The 15,008-nt window shown below is 49.5% G+C and overlaps 1 protein-coding gene across 1 annotated transcript in view; it reads left to right on the forward strand.

The window, feature by feature from the left end:
- Nucleotides 1-6: 6 nt before the first annotated feature.
- Nucleotides 7-15,008, forward strand: part of UBTD1 (ubiquitin domain containing 1) — a 75,425-nt gene continuing 60,423 nt past the window's right edge. Inside the window, exon 1 of the mRNA XM_006157336.3 lies at nucleotides 7-357. Within this exon, the coding sequence (XP_006157398.1) occupies nucleotides 288-357 (70 nt within the window). The 5' untranslated portion in view covers nucleotides 7-287. The remainder of the gene's footprint in view (nucleotides 358-15,008) is intronic.

Consider the following 15,008-nt stretch of genomic DNA (forward strand, 5'->3'; position numbering starts at 1 on the left):
CTCCGCCCCTCCAGCGGGGCTGGTCTCCGGCCGGGCACCGTCGCGGGCCCCCCTGGCCCGGCCACCTGGGACTGTGCTGGGGAGTCGGCCTCCCTCTCTCCTCGGGCCCGCAAAGTTTGTGGCGAAGCCGGCGCCGGGGCAGAGCGCGCTCCCGGGGGGAGATCGGGAAGCGCCCAATGCCGAGCGGCAGGAGCCGTTGACACGGGACGCCACCGTCCGGGGCAGAAGCGCGGAGCAGCCGACCACTCCGCCGCCTGTGGTGTATGGGGACCGGCTGAGGAGCCAGCATGGGCAACTGCGTGGGGAGACAGCGCCGGGAGAGGCCGGCCGCCCCGGGGCACCCCCGCAAGCGAGCAGGTAACGACGGAGAAGGGAGCAGGGACTCGGGCGCCCCGCCAGTTGCCCCTCCTTTCCCGAGCCCTGGTCTTCCCGAGCGACCTCCGGATGGCTGCTCCGGGACCAGACGGCCCCCTCCCCCCAGTGCTGCGTGGCCGGGGGAGCTGAGTTGGGGCAACCGCGAGCGCTCACCGGGCTGCGAGACCAACTCGCTCCAACTGGGAAGCTCTTGGTGGGGGTGGGGGCAGGAAATGTTTGTAGACCGCAGCGGGGCCAGCGGCAGGAGGAGGGCCCGGGGCCAGGGCGCTCCGGCCTGGCGGTCCGGGTCGGGGTCGGACGTCGACCCGTCGGGGCCCGGCGCGGACGGCCTGGCGTCCCCAGAACTCGAGCGAGCGAGGCGAGAACAGTCTCTCCTTCCAAAGACTCTCTGTGTCATTATCCGGCTGCAGATCGGGTTTGCCGGAATCCGACTTGCAGAAGCAGCGCAGGACTCTGGGAAGGAAATCTTTATATTTCTCGCACGGCTTTTTCGAGCCTCCCGGCCGTCTGGGAATCCAAGAAAGATGGGGTGCGAGGTTAAGAGACTCCCTCGGTTTTGTTGGGATCGTTCCCAGCCTTGGGAATGGGATCCGTTCGCTGGTAATCCGGGAGGCCCGGGCAGCGTCTTCTCACTTTCTTGGTTCACCCGTCTTGTCTGGGCGTTTGCCCCGGGAAGAGGTCTGGCAGTCATTTCCCTGGGTCTCTTTCTTCTTTCTCACTTCCTTCTCTGAGAGTGTTGCAAGGACCTTCTGAGAATGATAAAATTGTAGACTTACGAGCTCAAAGGGACCTTGGACACTTGTCTTGATTGCAGTAGACCTACCTTCTGCCCTCTGTAAAAGACCAGGTCCAGAGAGGTTGAGCAACGTTCCCAAAGTTGCACAGCTAGCTAGTTAGTAGTCCAGCTGGGGCTAGAACCCAGTCTCCTCTTCCACCACATTGCCACACATCCCTTTGTGTAAGAGGAGCCACGGGCAGAGTTAATGAAGTGGAAACTCTGGTTCCTTTGACACTGAGAGTTGCAGAAACTGGGAAGGATCGTGAGGGGACCGTGGAGGAAGCAGGGAGGGATGTCTGTGTGGTGGACAGGATGACTTGTGGAGAAAGAAATGTGTTTGTATCGGAAGGATGGGGTAAAACTAACATTGAAATGCTTGTCTGAATGCAGCCCTAGCCGTTCATCTCATTGAGGAAAGGTGATTCTTAAACCCTGGAGCTTGCTTTGTTTCATTCATTCATTCAACAGGTTATTTACTGTTTGTGCTCTCCTAATTGATTTTGTAGCATTTTTCAGTGTTGACAACCCTGTTCTACTTGAACTCTCCCCCGTTTCTTTCTTTCTTATTTATTTGGATAGGTTTTTGCTATAGGGCGCGTGCGCTTGCCAGAAAGACAGAGAGAGACAGAGAGATAGAAAGCGAGAAATCACCCCCCAGGGGGGATGGCCACGCCGCAATCCCTTCTCCTCCATTCTCCTCTCAAGATCTTGGGCACGCACACACACACACGCGCACACGCCCATCGTGAGTTTTAAGCCACCAGGTCCGGGATGTGAACGGTGGTCGATTACATGGGAGTCCAGCGACATAGCCATTACGCTAACTGCGGGTCACTCATCTCTCCTGTCTTCTGTCGTGTCCTAGGTGTGGTGTCATCATGATTTGAGTTTGACTTTTTTTTCTCTCATTGTACCTCCTCTCAGAGAAATCTTTTTTAAGTTTACTTATGTCTTCCATGCGAGAGACAGACAGGCACCCCCGCAGGCTCTTCATGTTGCAGTCTGCCCCATCTCAGCCAGCCTAGATCATGGGGACGTGCGGGCACCCTGCACCTGGAGCGGTCCCAGGACACAAACCCAGGACCTTTTCCACATGGGTCCATTGCAGCTGCTGAGCCCCTGCCTGGCCCCAGAGAAATCTTACCCAGACCCACTACTGTGTGTCCACTGAGAAGACCTATACGCTGACTCTTCAGCTCTTACCTCTCTTTTAAACCCCAGACCCATGTCTCACAGCACCCCCCTAAAGGGGATAGCCTCAGGTTCAGCTCCTCTGAAATCAGGCTCTTCCTGTTGCCCAGCTGCCTAATGTGAGAGAATTCGCTCCTGTGACTTCCTGAACTTCCTTCTCCTCTGCCTTCCACCCAGTCAGTTACTAGGGCCTGCTGGTTTTTCCTTAAGCAGGTTTTTTTCTTTTTCTTTTTCTTTTTTTTTTGGAGAGGTTTTCGCTATAGGGCGCGTGCGCTCGCCAGACAGACAGAGACATAGAGACAGAAAGCGAGAAATCCCCCCCCCAGGGGAGATGGTCACGCCGCAATCCCTTCTCCTCCATTCTCCTCTCGGGATTCCAGGCACATGTGCCCAGCGTGAGTTTTAAGCCGCTAGGTCTGGGACTTGACTATGTGGGAGTCCAGCGACATAGCCATTACGCTAACTGCTGATTCCCTCTTTTTTTTTTTAAGAGAGATTTTTGCTATAGGGCACATGTGCTTGCAAGAGTGACAGAATGAAAGAGGCAGAAAGGGAGAATTCACCCCCCCAGTGGGGATGGCCACACCATAATCCCTTCTCCATTCTCCTCTCGGGATTCCAGGCACATGTGCCCAGCGTGAGTTTTAAGCCGCTAGGTCTGGGACTTGACTATGTGGGAGTCCTGTGGTAACCATTCTGCCATCTGCTAGTCCAGCTTCAGCAGTTCTTACAGACCTGCCCCTTCCCACTGCACCCCTGCCCTCCTCCCTGCACATCCACCTCTTCCCCCAGGCAGACGAGAGTTCCCACCATAGGCAAGTTCGTCCTCTCTCAGTCACAGAAGACATTAGTCAAGCTCATCTCTTCCAATCCTCATAATTCTCTGGAGGAACTTCAAAACATTTGTGGAAAAATAAAATTAAAGTACAAATTTATTTTGGTACAAAATATATAGAAATCCATGCATAATCTTTTCATCATATACATTTTCCACGAACTTTTTGAAGTTCCCATCTCCCATCACAGGTCCATACCTTCTCTCTCCTATAAGAGGGTTTTTTTTTTTTTTTTTGAGAGATTTTCACTATAGGGCGCGTGCGCTGGCCAGACAGACAGAGAGAGACATAGAGACAGAAAGCGAGAAATCACCCCCCAGGGGGGGTGGTCACACTGCAATCCCTTCTCCTCCATTCTCCTCTCGGGATCTTGGGCACGCACGCACACACACCCGGCGTGAGTTTTAAGCCACCGGGTCCGGGACATGAACCGCAGTCAACTATGTGGGAGTCCAGCGACATAGCCATTACGCCAACTGCTGGTTCCCTCCTACGAGAGTTTTAACTTTCAAGGCAATTCACATCTGGCTCAGTACTTCCTTTTTTTTTTTTTTTTTTTTTGTGGAGAGGTTTTTGCTATAGGGCGTGTGCGCTCGCCAAGCGAGAAATCACCCCCCAGGGAGGATGGCCATGTTGCAATCCCTTCTCCTCCATTCTCCTCTCGGGATCTTGGGCACACACTCACACACGCCCAGCATGAGTTTTAAGCCACAGAGTCCAGGACTTGAACCGCGGTTGACTACGTGGGAGTCCAGCGACATAGCCATTATGCTAACTGCTGGTCCCGCTCAGTCCTTCCTTTGAAGACCTGAGTTCTTTCTCTTCCCTGACTTTAAGGCCATCAGTTTTCCTCCCTTCAAGGTCCACCTGCAAGACCAAGCCTCTACCCCTCCCTCCTTGCTCCCACTCCAGTTAGAAGTGATGGCTCCTTGTGAGAACTCCTGCAGACACAATATCTGTGCCACTTACTTAACAATTACCTTCTATGTGTCATTAGTCTATCTTTGATGTCTGCAGTCTTGTATCAGCAACTATACTGCAAGGCGGGAAGACCTGGGTTCCGTGTAAGCCTGGTGTCTCACACCCCTAGCCTGCACGTACACTCTGCACTCAGTGCAGAGGAAGCGGTCCGTATTTGTGATTTCAGAAAGCTAACCCGACTTCATCCTACCATTTGATTTTTTTTTTTTTTTGAGAGGTTTTTGCTATAGGGCGCATGCGCTCGCCAGATAGACAGAGAGAGACAGAGAGACAGAAAGCAGGAAATCACCCCCCAGGGGGGATGGCCACGCTGCAATCCCTTCTCCTCCATTCTCCTCTCGGGATCTTGGGCACGCACGCACACGCGCCCGACGTGAGTTTAAGTCACCGGGTCCGGGACTCGAACCGCTGTTAACTACATGGGAGTCCAGCGACATAGCCATTACACTAACTGCTGGTCCCACCATTTGATTTTTTAATGTAAACAATTTACCAAAGTATGTACCTATTGTTATTTTTATAAAGCATAGCATGTGTGTGCTCACCAGAGAGAGGGAAAGTGAGAAAGGGGGGAGATTGCTCTGCCACAGCTCCTTCTCCGTTCTCCTCTTGGAATTTTGGGCATGCACACATACGCACCCGGCGTGATTTTCAAGCTGCTGGGTTCAAGATGTGAATTGTGACTGGCCATGTGGCAATTTAGCGCCTTGACCACTGTGCTACCTGCTGTCCCTTGTATCTATACTTAAAAAAAAAAAAAAACTTCTTTATTTTTAAATTTGTCATAGGGCACGTGTGCTCACCAGAGAGAGGCAAAAAGAGCCAGAGAGAGAGAAAGAGAGAGGGAAAGTAAGAAAGCAGGCCACTAGGTCTGGGACGTGAACTATAGTCAGTCATGTGGGAGGCCAATGCCTTAACCACCATGCTACCTGCTGGCCCCTTTTCTGTAGTTTTCTAACCTGCTAGAGTATTGGTATTTTAATTCTGTAGGTTCTGCTGTGAATAGCTTTATTCATAAGGTCCAAAGCCAAGGGAAATTCTGTAGAATGACAAATTTGGTCCAAAGGGCAGGAATCCTGGTTAGTTTCATAGCTTGCACCACGCGTTCCTGTAAGTCTGCAGTCTACTTTTTGACAAGGACGGAGTTGTTTCAAAGATAATGCCAAAAATGGGACCAGCAGTTGGCGTAATGACTGTGTCGCTGGACTCCCACGGAGTCGACCGCAGTTCGAGTCCCGGACCTGGTGGCTTAAACTCACGCCGGGCGCGTGTGTGTGCGTGCCTAAGATCCCCAGAGGAGAATGGAGGAGAAGGGATTGCAACGTGGCCATCCCCTCTGGGGGGTGATTTCTCGCTTTCTATCTCTCTGTCTCTCTCTGTCTGTCTGGCAAGCGCACGTGCCCTATAGCAAAAACCTCTCCCAAAAAAAAAAAAAAGATAATGCCAAAAATGCCCCAGCTCCCACTGTGGCTCCTGCCTTTTCCTTGTCACTTGTGTAATGGGAGGAAACCCTCAACAGAGAGCTAGACCCTGAGTTCCAGTCCCATGGCTCAGTGGCCCTGGCTAGGCCATCAAACCTCCCTGGATCACACTTTCATTACCTCAGAAAGGGAGGGATTGTACAGGATCACAAGAGCTGTTTTATCATCTTCACAAAGGCAGCTGTTCAAAACTGAGAAGGTAGGGGCAAACTCCTTTTTAAAAAAAATATATATATATATTTAATTTTATTTTTTCATTTGTTTATTTTGACTTGATCAGAGAGAGAGTTTCCCTGAGAAAGCAAGCCACTAGGTCTGGGACTTGAACCGTGGTTGGCCACATGGGAGTGTCTAGTGCCTTAACCACCACACCACCCGTTGGCCCCAGGGATGAACTCTTACACCTTGTAATGTCCCCTTGGACCTTAGTTCTGTCTTAGTTACTTGAAGGGTGAAGCAGAGACTCAATCCCCATGGTCAGTGGTTCCTGCAAAGGATTAGGTGCTTCTCTCATCAAGTTTTGGGATTTTCACTGTTTTTAAATTTGTAAAAGTAGTTACTCTTAATGCATGCCCACAAGGTCTGCGTTCCTGTCCTTTAGGTGCTGGATGATCCCTATGTGCTTCAGAGGATAATCGGGGATTTACTCCTTGGCCGGGGCTCCTACCGCCCTATCCGTGTACCCAGGGAGATACCTCTCTCTGCCCAGGACCTGTGGAGAGCTCCTCCCGAGCACTCCAGGGAGAAGTAGAGGTGGTAGAACAGGCGATCTCTCGCCCAGCTCCACCCTTCGAGAATGCGGCAGAACTGAAACCCAAATACCTGACTGTGTGATGTGCCAGGCATATCCACTTACGTTCTGGAATCTCGAGCTCGGGGTAGACAGACCCAGGGCCCTGTTTGGGGCTGGTTGGGCTTGATGTTGTGGTTGCAAAAGTCTGCTTCTCCATGTGTGGGCTGTGTGGCTATTCTTGAGGGCGTCATGGGGCAACTTCTCCATTTGCTTAGTAAATATTTACCGAGCGCAAAGCACCTTGCTGGCGTGAACATACATGGTCCTTGGCCACGTGGAGCTTAAAGTCTGGGGTCGGAGACAGACAATAAATACAGTCGTGCAAATTACATATGATCATACGTGTGATTCATGTATGATCATACATGCAATCATGAATTATATATGCCAGTGCCTCCCACATTTATCATTTCTGTTCATCCTTCCCAATTCCAACCTTGCATAGTCTGCCTACTCAGCTCACCCAACATGTAAAAAGCTTCTCAGTTCAATGTGTCTAAGACAGAGAACCCCCCACTCCCATTTCTGCTGCCCCATAGTCTTTCCCATCTCAGTTAAATGGTGATTTCATTTTTCCAGTTGCCCAGGCCCCCAGAATGCTAGAGTCTTCCCTTCCTCTCACATCCCACATCCACCTAATCAATAAATCCTGATGACTTGGCCTTAAATAGATCCCAAATCTGTCTCTCCCCACCTTCACCACTTTCACCCTGGTCTAAGCTACCGTCGGGCTCTGAACTGACCTTCCTGCCTCCTCCTTGTCTCCCGACAGACTGTCCCATCACAGCAGCCAGAGTGATGCTGTAAACTGTAAGTCAGATTTCGTTACTCCTTTGCTCACACCTTCCTGTGACTCCTCATCTCATTCAGAGTCCTTGTGTTGACCCAGAAGACAACATGATTTCGCCCACTCACCTTTCTTAAGCCATCTCTTTTCTTCATCCCCATGTACAACCCCCTGAGAGCTGAATGGGTCCCTTCATCTCCTCATTCCAGTCTCCTATTTAAGGAGTCCTCCCTCCCAGGCCATCCTGTCTAAATTCAGTCCCCTCTCCTTTGCCGCCTGCTCTCAGCATTATTTTCCTGTTTCATTTTTCTCCATGGTATGTACCATCATCTGGCATTGGCTGACTCCCCTTACTCCGCTTGGTCAGAGATGAATTCGTTCCCTCCTTGGGACCCAGAGCAGTGCCTTGCCTACAGTAGGTGCCTGATAAACATTTGTTGGATGAACTTAGTGGCGTAAACACTGTGGATGAGGTCTGGGGAAGATCAGGAATGAGCACATCTGATTGACCCTCCTCTTAGCAGGGTGTTAGGGAAGGGATGCTAATAAAGGGACTTATGCTAATGAAGGGACTTACTCTAATGAAAGGACTTAAACATCAAACTGCAACCTCAGAATGCTCTTCTGCCTGGGGGGCTAACTTCTTTCTCCTTCCAGGCTTGGGTTCAACCTCAAAACCTGATATGTGAGTCCCCTGGCTTGGGCGCCTCTTGGTTGGGCCAAAGCAGGAGAGCGAGGAAAGTCCGTCAGGGCCGTGAGCAGGCAGTGGCACTTTCTTACCACTCTCTGTGTGCCTCTGGGCAGGAGCGGCGCCCTCTCCCAGGCACACACGGTGTCTGCAGTTCTTAACTGCAGAGCAGGGGCAGGGTAGCGTGGACTAAGGCAAGAAGTTGGGTAATGTGGGTTCCAGGCCTCTCTACCCGTTGACTTGCTGGAGAATTTTTAGAATCACAGAATTTTAGAACTAAAAAGGAACCTATAGATTCCTTTAACCTCTTTTTTCTTATCCAGCTATTAAAAAGAGAACAAAGGTGTATCTGCCCCCTGCCTTGTTCACAGAACTGTGGTGCAGCCTATTTAAAAACTGCATGGGCTCCTTTCAAGTGCTCAGGGTGCAGAGGTCAAGAACTGTAGGGAAGTGGCCAAGGTCAAGTGTATTCAAAAGGAGGCAGTCTAGTCTCTGCTACTCTGTTGGGTGGGGATCTTGGGCAGGTCATTTGCTTTGTGCCCAGTTGATCCTCTATTTAAAATACGGTAATATTCCAGTTTATTTCAGAGGGGTGTTACGGGGATACCATAAGCTAACACAGGTTATAAGATGACTTCACTGGCTCCGCAGCCTGCCTGAAGATGAAGTCCCAACCGAGTTCATCCGGCCCTGGTGGGAGGGAGGCCATAGCTCTGGACTCCTTCCCGCTTGTTCGTGTGGCTTTAGACAAGCCTCTTGATCTGCTCGAGCCTCAGTTTCTCCATTTGTACAATGAGGTGACTGCCAAGCTGCTCACCCCCAAAGAGGTGGTGAGAATCAAGTGAGACCCTGGATGAAAAGAGACTTTGTGAGCTCAGAAAGTTTCTATTATTCAAAGCTACAGGGTTTTTACACACAAAAGCCAAAGGCAGTGATTTTTCCCACCAGATCATTGAAGCTTATTCTTTTTAAGGAGCAAAAGTATAAAAGAAATTTTTAAAACTATTTTTGGACGGGAATCTTTCTGAGACGAATGATACAGAGCATAAATAACCTCCTCTTTCCAGCTCTGGCCGTTCAGTTCATACCTGTGTGTACAAAGCCCCTGTTAGAGGCTGTGGGGACCACAGGAGCTTCTTTCTCACTAAAGCATTATCTCTGAAAGAGGAGAGGGAGAGTGGAGGAAGAAGCTGGTGGGAGGCAGAGGAAATTGCTGGGGAGAACCCCATTCTGAGAGCACTCTGCTCCAGGCCCTGGCTGAGGTTGAAGCAGCAATGTTGGGGGGAGGCCCTTAAATCCTGTTCCGGGCTCTGGGGGGAAGCTGTTAAGTCCTGTTCCAGGCTCTGAATGGCAGAGCCCGTCCTGGCTGTTCAGTGTCTGTGTTCATAATAGTGTGAGGCCTCTTGGGCTTTTGGGACTCGAGGACAGTGGGCCCCAGACAGACGGCCCCTTGCTCAGGCTTCGTGCTCCCACCTGTGATCATTGCTCTTCGCCCTGTAGTCGGTAGGCACGTCTTTTGTTTTCTTTCCCGTTTGTAAAACTTGTGATTAAATATGCACAGCATGTACTGTCTTCATCGTTTTACATGTGTGGTCCCGTGGCGTAAGTACACCCACATTGTGCAATCTTCACCACCATCCGGCTCCAGAATTTTTAATTCTCCCCACCCGAAACTCCACACCACTTAAGTGCTAACTCTCCACTCTCCCCAGCCCCTGGCAACCGGTAATCTGCTGTCTATGAATGGGACTGCTCACTCTGGGTACCTCGTGTGAATGGAATCACATGCCATGTGGCCTTTCTGATTGGCTTATTTCACTCAGGATAACATCCCCAGCATTTATCTATATTGTAGCATGTGTCAGGGTTTCTTTCCTTTTTAAGGCAGCATGATATTCTATCGTATGTATATATCACATTTTGCTTGTCCACTCATTCATTCATGGATGAACACTTGAGTTGCTTCCACCTTTTGGCCATTGGGAATAATGGTGCTATTAGCATAACAGTATCTATTGGAATTCTGTTCGTATGTGTACCCAGAAGTAGAATTGTTTGATCAAATGGTAATTTATTTAGTTAGTTAGTTTACTGTAGGGTGTGTGTATGCGGGGAGGGTTGGGGGAGAGGACTAACCCCCCCAGGGGATATGACCATGCCATAGTCCCTTCTCTTCCATTCTTTTGGGATTTGGGGCATGCACGCATGCACCCAGCATGATTCTCAAGCCTCTGGGTCTGGGACTTGAACAGCTCAGTTGGCCAGGTGGGATCCAGCCGCCTTAACCTCCACGCCACTTACTAGCCCAATCAAATGGTAATTTTACTATTATTTTTATTTTTATTTTGTTTTTAAAAATAATTATTCATTCATTCATTTTAATTTGACCAGCGAGAGACACACAGAGAAAGAGAGAGAGAGAGTAAGAAAGCAAGCCCCAGGTCTGGGACTCAAACCATGGTCAGCCATGTGAGAGTGTCCAGCACCTTCACCACACCACCTGCTGGTCCCACTATTATTTTTTATTGCCAGAGGGCATATGTACTCACCAGAGAGAGAGAAAGAAAGCACACCCAGTAGGGCCTGGTCACATGCAGTCCTGTTTCCTTCAGTTGTCCATCCTGTTAGGGTCCTGGGCATGCGTAGGTGCCCGACAGACCGTTCAAGCTACCAGGCCGGGGACTCAAACCCCAGCTGGCTGTGTGGGATCTGGCTTCTGCGTAGTGATTAACTGCTCTACTCAGACTTCTTTTTTTTTTCAATGTTTTAAGTACCACTATTACATTTTCCTTAGCAACTGCACTGTTTTACATCCTTACTAATCATGTACCATAGTTTAAATTTCTTTACATCTTTGCCAGCACTCATATTCAGTTCTGCTTTGTTTTTTAAAGACATCTTTGCTGGAGGGTGCATGTGCTCACTAGAGAAACAGAGAGATAGAAAGTGAGAAATCACCCCCCTGGCGGGTGGCCACACTGTAATCCCTTCTCAAGATTTTGGACACGCGTGCACACACACCTGGCATGAGACTTGAACCACAGTAGGCCACGTGGGAGTCCAGTACCTTAGCTGCTATACCACGTGCCACCCCCTTGTTTTGATTTTATAATAGCTATGTTAATGGATGTGAAGGTGTTTCTCATGGAGTGGCCCTTTCTGCTGGGCTCCGGCCCAGCTGGTATACTGGACTGCAGTGCTGGAAACCACAAGGCTCACCTGAGTTTGGATCCCTGGGGGTGGATCTGAGAGAACACTGGAGCCCGAGATCCTGAGGTGCTATAGAGCTGGAGAAAGGGGACTGTGGCATGAGGAAGGCCCTGTTGAGGGTCCCCCTACCCTTTAGGCATGTACGTGCTCTATCATTAGGGAAAAATAGCAGCCCTTGGGGACCTGCAGGTGGTGTGGTGGTTAAAGGTGCTGGACTCCCACATGGCCAACCGTGGTTCAAGTCCTGGACCTGGCAGCTTGCTTTCTCACTTTCCGTCTTGCTCTCTCTTGCTCTATGGTCAAATCATACATACATACATACATACATACATACATATACATACATAAGAAGAAAGAGTGAAAGAAAAAAAGAAAGAAAGAAAGAAAAATAAAACAAATTTTTTTTTAATTAGCAGCCCATCCAATTTCCTAGGAAAGCACACAGCCGAAATGGTTAGAACTGTGCCTAGAGAAGGAGTCGACAGGATCAAACAGAAGCCTGGGGTCTTTCAGAGAGGAGGTGATGAGCGTGGGCGCAGGTTCTGCCATCTTTTTGGCTGCTGGGTGTCTAACTATGTGGTCCATGGTCTAGCTGGAAGGGTAGGTGACTTCCAGTTAAGCAGAGCATCTCTTTGTCCTTGTCATGTATCTGACCTGCAGAGAAGTGAGTGCTATTTCATTCGGGTTCAGAGTGCCGCTTCTTTTTGGTTTTCTTTAGTATGTGAGCGACGCGGAACTGTGGTTCAGGTGGAAAAGCCCAAGTTTTACAGTGACATGGCAACTTGGTGAGCTTGGCTGCTGCTCAAGGCCATGTCTTAGCCTTTGGGGAAGAGATCTCTTCCTGCTTCCTGATCTGCAGTTCTTAACTGCAGAGCAGGGGCAGGGTAGCGTGGACTAAGGCAAGAAGTTGGGTAATGTGGGTTCCAGGCCTCTCTACCCGTTGACTTGCTGGAGAATTTTTAGAATCACAGAATTTTAGAACTAAAAAGGAACCTATAGATTCCTTTAACCTCTTTTTTCTTATCCAGCTATTAAAAAGAGAACAAAGGTGTATCTGCCCCCTGCCTTGTTCACAGAACTGTGGTGCAGCCTATTTAAAAACTGCATGGGCTCCTTTCAAGTGCTCAGGGTGCAGAGGTCAAGAACTGTAGGGAAGTGGCCAAGGTCAAGTGTATTCAAAAGGAGGCAGTCTAGTCTCTGCTACTCTGTTGGGTGGGGATCTTGGGCAGGTCATTTGCTTTGTGCCCAGTTGATCCTCTATTTAAAATACGGTAATATTCCAGTTTATTTCAGAGGGGTGTTACGGGGATACCATAAGCTAACACAGGTTATAAGATGACTTCACTGGCTCCGCAGCCTGCCTGAAGATGAAGTCCCAACCGAGTTCATCCGGCCCTGGTGGGAGGGAGGCCATAGCTCTGGACTCCTTCCCGCTTGTTCGTGTGGCTTTAGACAAGCCTCTTGATCTGCTCGAGCCTCAGTTTCTCCATTTGTACAATGAGGTGACTGCCAAGCTGCTCACCCCCAAAGAGGTGGTGAGAATCAAGTGAGACCCTGGATGAAAAGAGACTTTGTGAGCTCAGAAAGTTTCTATTATTCAAAGCTACAGGGTTTTTACACACAAAAGCCAAAGGCAGTGATTTTTCCCACCAGATCATTGAAGCTTATTCTTTTTAAGGAGCAAAAGTATAAAAGAAATTTTTAAAACTATTTTTGGACGGGAATCTTTCTGAGACGAATGATACAGAGCATAAATAACCTCCTCTTTCCAGCTCTGGCCGTTCAGTTCATACCTGTGTGTACAAAGCCCCTGTTAGAGGCTGTGGGGACCACAGGAGCTTCTTTCTCACTAAAGCATTATCTCTGAAAGAGGAGAGGGAGAGTGGAGGAAGAAGCTGGTGGGAGGCAGAGGAAATTGCTGGGGAGAACCCCATTCTGAGAGCACTCTGCTCCAGGCCCTGGCTGAGGTTGAAGCAGCAATGTTGGGGGGAGGCCCTTAAATCCTGTTCCGGGCTCTGGGGGGAAGCTGTTAAGTCCTGTTCCAGGCTCTGAATGGCAGAGCCCGTCCTGGCTGTTCAGTGTCTGTGTTCATAATAGTGTGAGGCCTCTTGGGCTTTTGGGACTCGAGGACAGTGGGCCCCAGACAGACGGCCCCTTGCTCAGGCTTCGTGCTCCCACCTGTGATCATTGCTCTTCGCCCTGTAGTCGGTAGGCACGTCTTTTGTTTTCTTTCCCGTTTGTAAAACTTGTGATTAAATATGCACAGCATGTACTGTCTTCATCGTTTTACATGTGTGGTCCCGTGGCGTAAGTACACCCACATTGTGCAATCTTCACCACCATCCGGCTCCAGAATTTTTAATTCTCCCCACCCGAAACTCCACACCACTTAAGTGCTAACTCTCCACTCTCCCCAGCCCCTGGCAACCGGTAATCTGCTGTCTATGAATGGGACTGCTCACTCTGGGTACCTCGTGTGAATGGAATCACATGCCATGTGGCCTTTCTGATTGGCTTATTTCACTCAGGATAACATCCCCAGCATTTATCTATATTGTAGCATGTGTCAGGGTTTCTTTCCTTTTTAAGGCAGCATGATATTCTATCGTATGTATATATCACATTTTGCTTGTCCACTCATTCATTCATGGATGAACCCTTGAGTTGCTTCCACCTTTTGGCCATTGGGAATAATGGTAGCTCAGTTGGCCAGGTGGGATCCAGCCGCCTTAACCTCCACGCCACTTACTAGCCCAATCAAATGGTAATTTTACTATTATTTTTATTTTTATTTTGTTTTTAAAAATAATTATTCATTCATTCATTTTAATTTGACCAGCGAGAGACACACAGAGAAAGAGAGAGAGAGAGTAAGAAAGCAAGCCCCAGGTCTGGGACTCAAACCATGGTCAGCCATGTGAGAGTGTCCAGCACCTTCACCACACCACCTGCTGGTCCCACTATTATTTTTTATTGCCAGAGGGCATATGTACTCACCAGAGAGAGAGAAAGAAAGCACACCCAGTAGGGCCTGGTCACATGCAGTCCTGTTTCCTTCAGTTGTCCATCCTGTTAGGGTCCTGGGCATGCGTAGGTGCCCGACAGACCGTTCAAGCTACCAGGCCGGGGACTCAAACCCCAGCTGGCTGTGTGGGATCTGGCTTCTGCGTAGTGATTAACTGCTCTACTCAGACTTCTTTTTTTTTTCAATGTTTTAAGTACCACTATTACATTTTCCTTAGCAACTGCACTGTTTTACATCCTTACTAATCATGTACCATAGTTTAAATTTCTTTACATCTTTGCCAGCACTCATATTCAGTTCTGCTTTGTTTTTTAAAGACATCTTTGCTGGAGGGTGCATGTGCTCACTAGAGAAACAGAGAGATAGAAAGTGAGAAATCACCCCCCTGGCGGGTGGCCACACTGTAATCCCTTCTCAAGATTTTGGACACGCGTGCACACACACCTGGCATGAGACTTGAACCACAGTAGGCCACGTGGGAGTCCAGTACCTTAGCTGCTATACCACGTGCCACCCCCTTGTTTTGATTTTATAATAGCTATGTTAATGGATGTGAAGGTGTTTCTCATGGAGTGGCCCTTTCTGCTGGGCTCCGGCCCAGCTGGTATACTGGACTGCAGTGCTGGAAACCACAAGGCTCACCTGAGTTTGGATCCCTGGGGGTGGATCTGAGAGAACACTGGAGCCCGAGATCCTGAGGTGCTATAGAGCTGGAGAAAGGGGACTGTGGCATGAGGAAGGCCCTGTTGAGGGTCCCCCTACCCTTTAGGCATGTACGTGCTCTATCATTAGGGAAAAATAGCAGCCCTTGGGGACCTGCAGGTGGTGTGGTGGTTAAAGGTGCTGGACTCCCACATGGCCAA

This window comes from Tupaia chinensis, unplaced genomic scaffold (genome assembly GCF_000334495.1).
Source record: "Tupaia chinensis unplaced genomic scaffold, TupChi_1.0 Scaffold000539_1, whole genome shotgun sequence".
Classification (NCBI taxonomy): domain Eukaryota; kingdom Metazoa; phylum Chordata; class Mammalia; order Scandentia; family Tupaiidae; genus Tupaia; species Tupaia belangeri.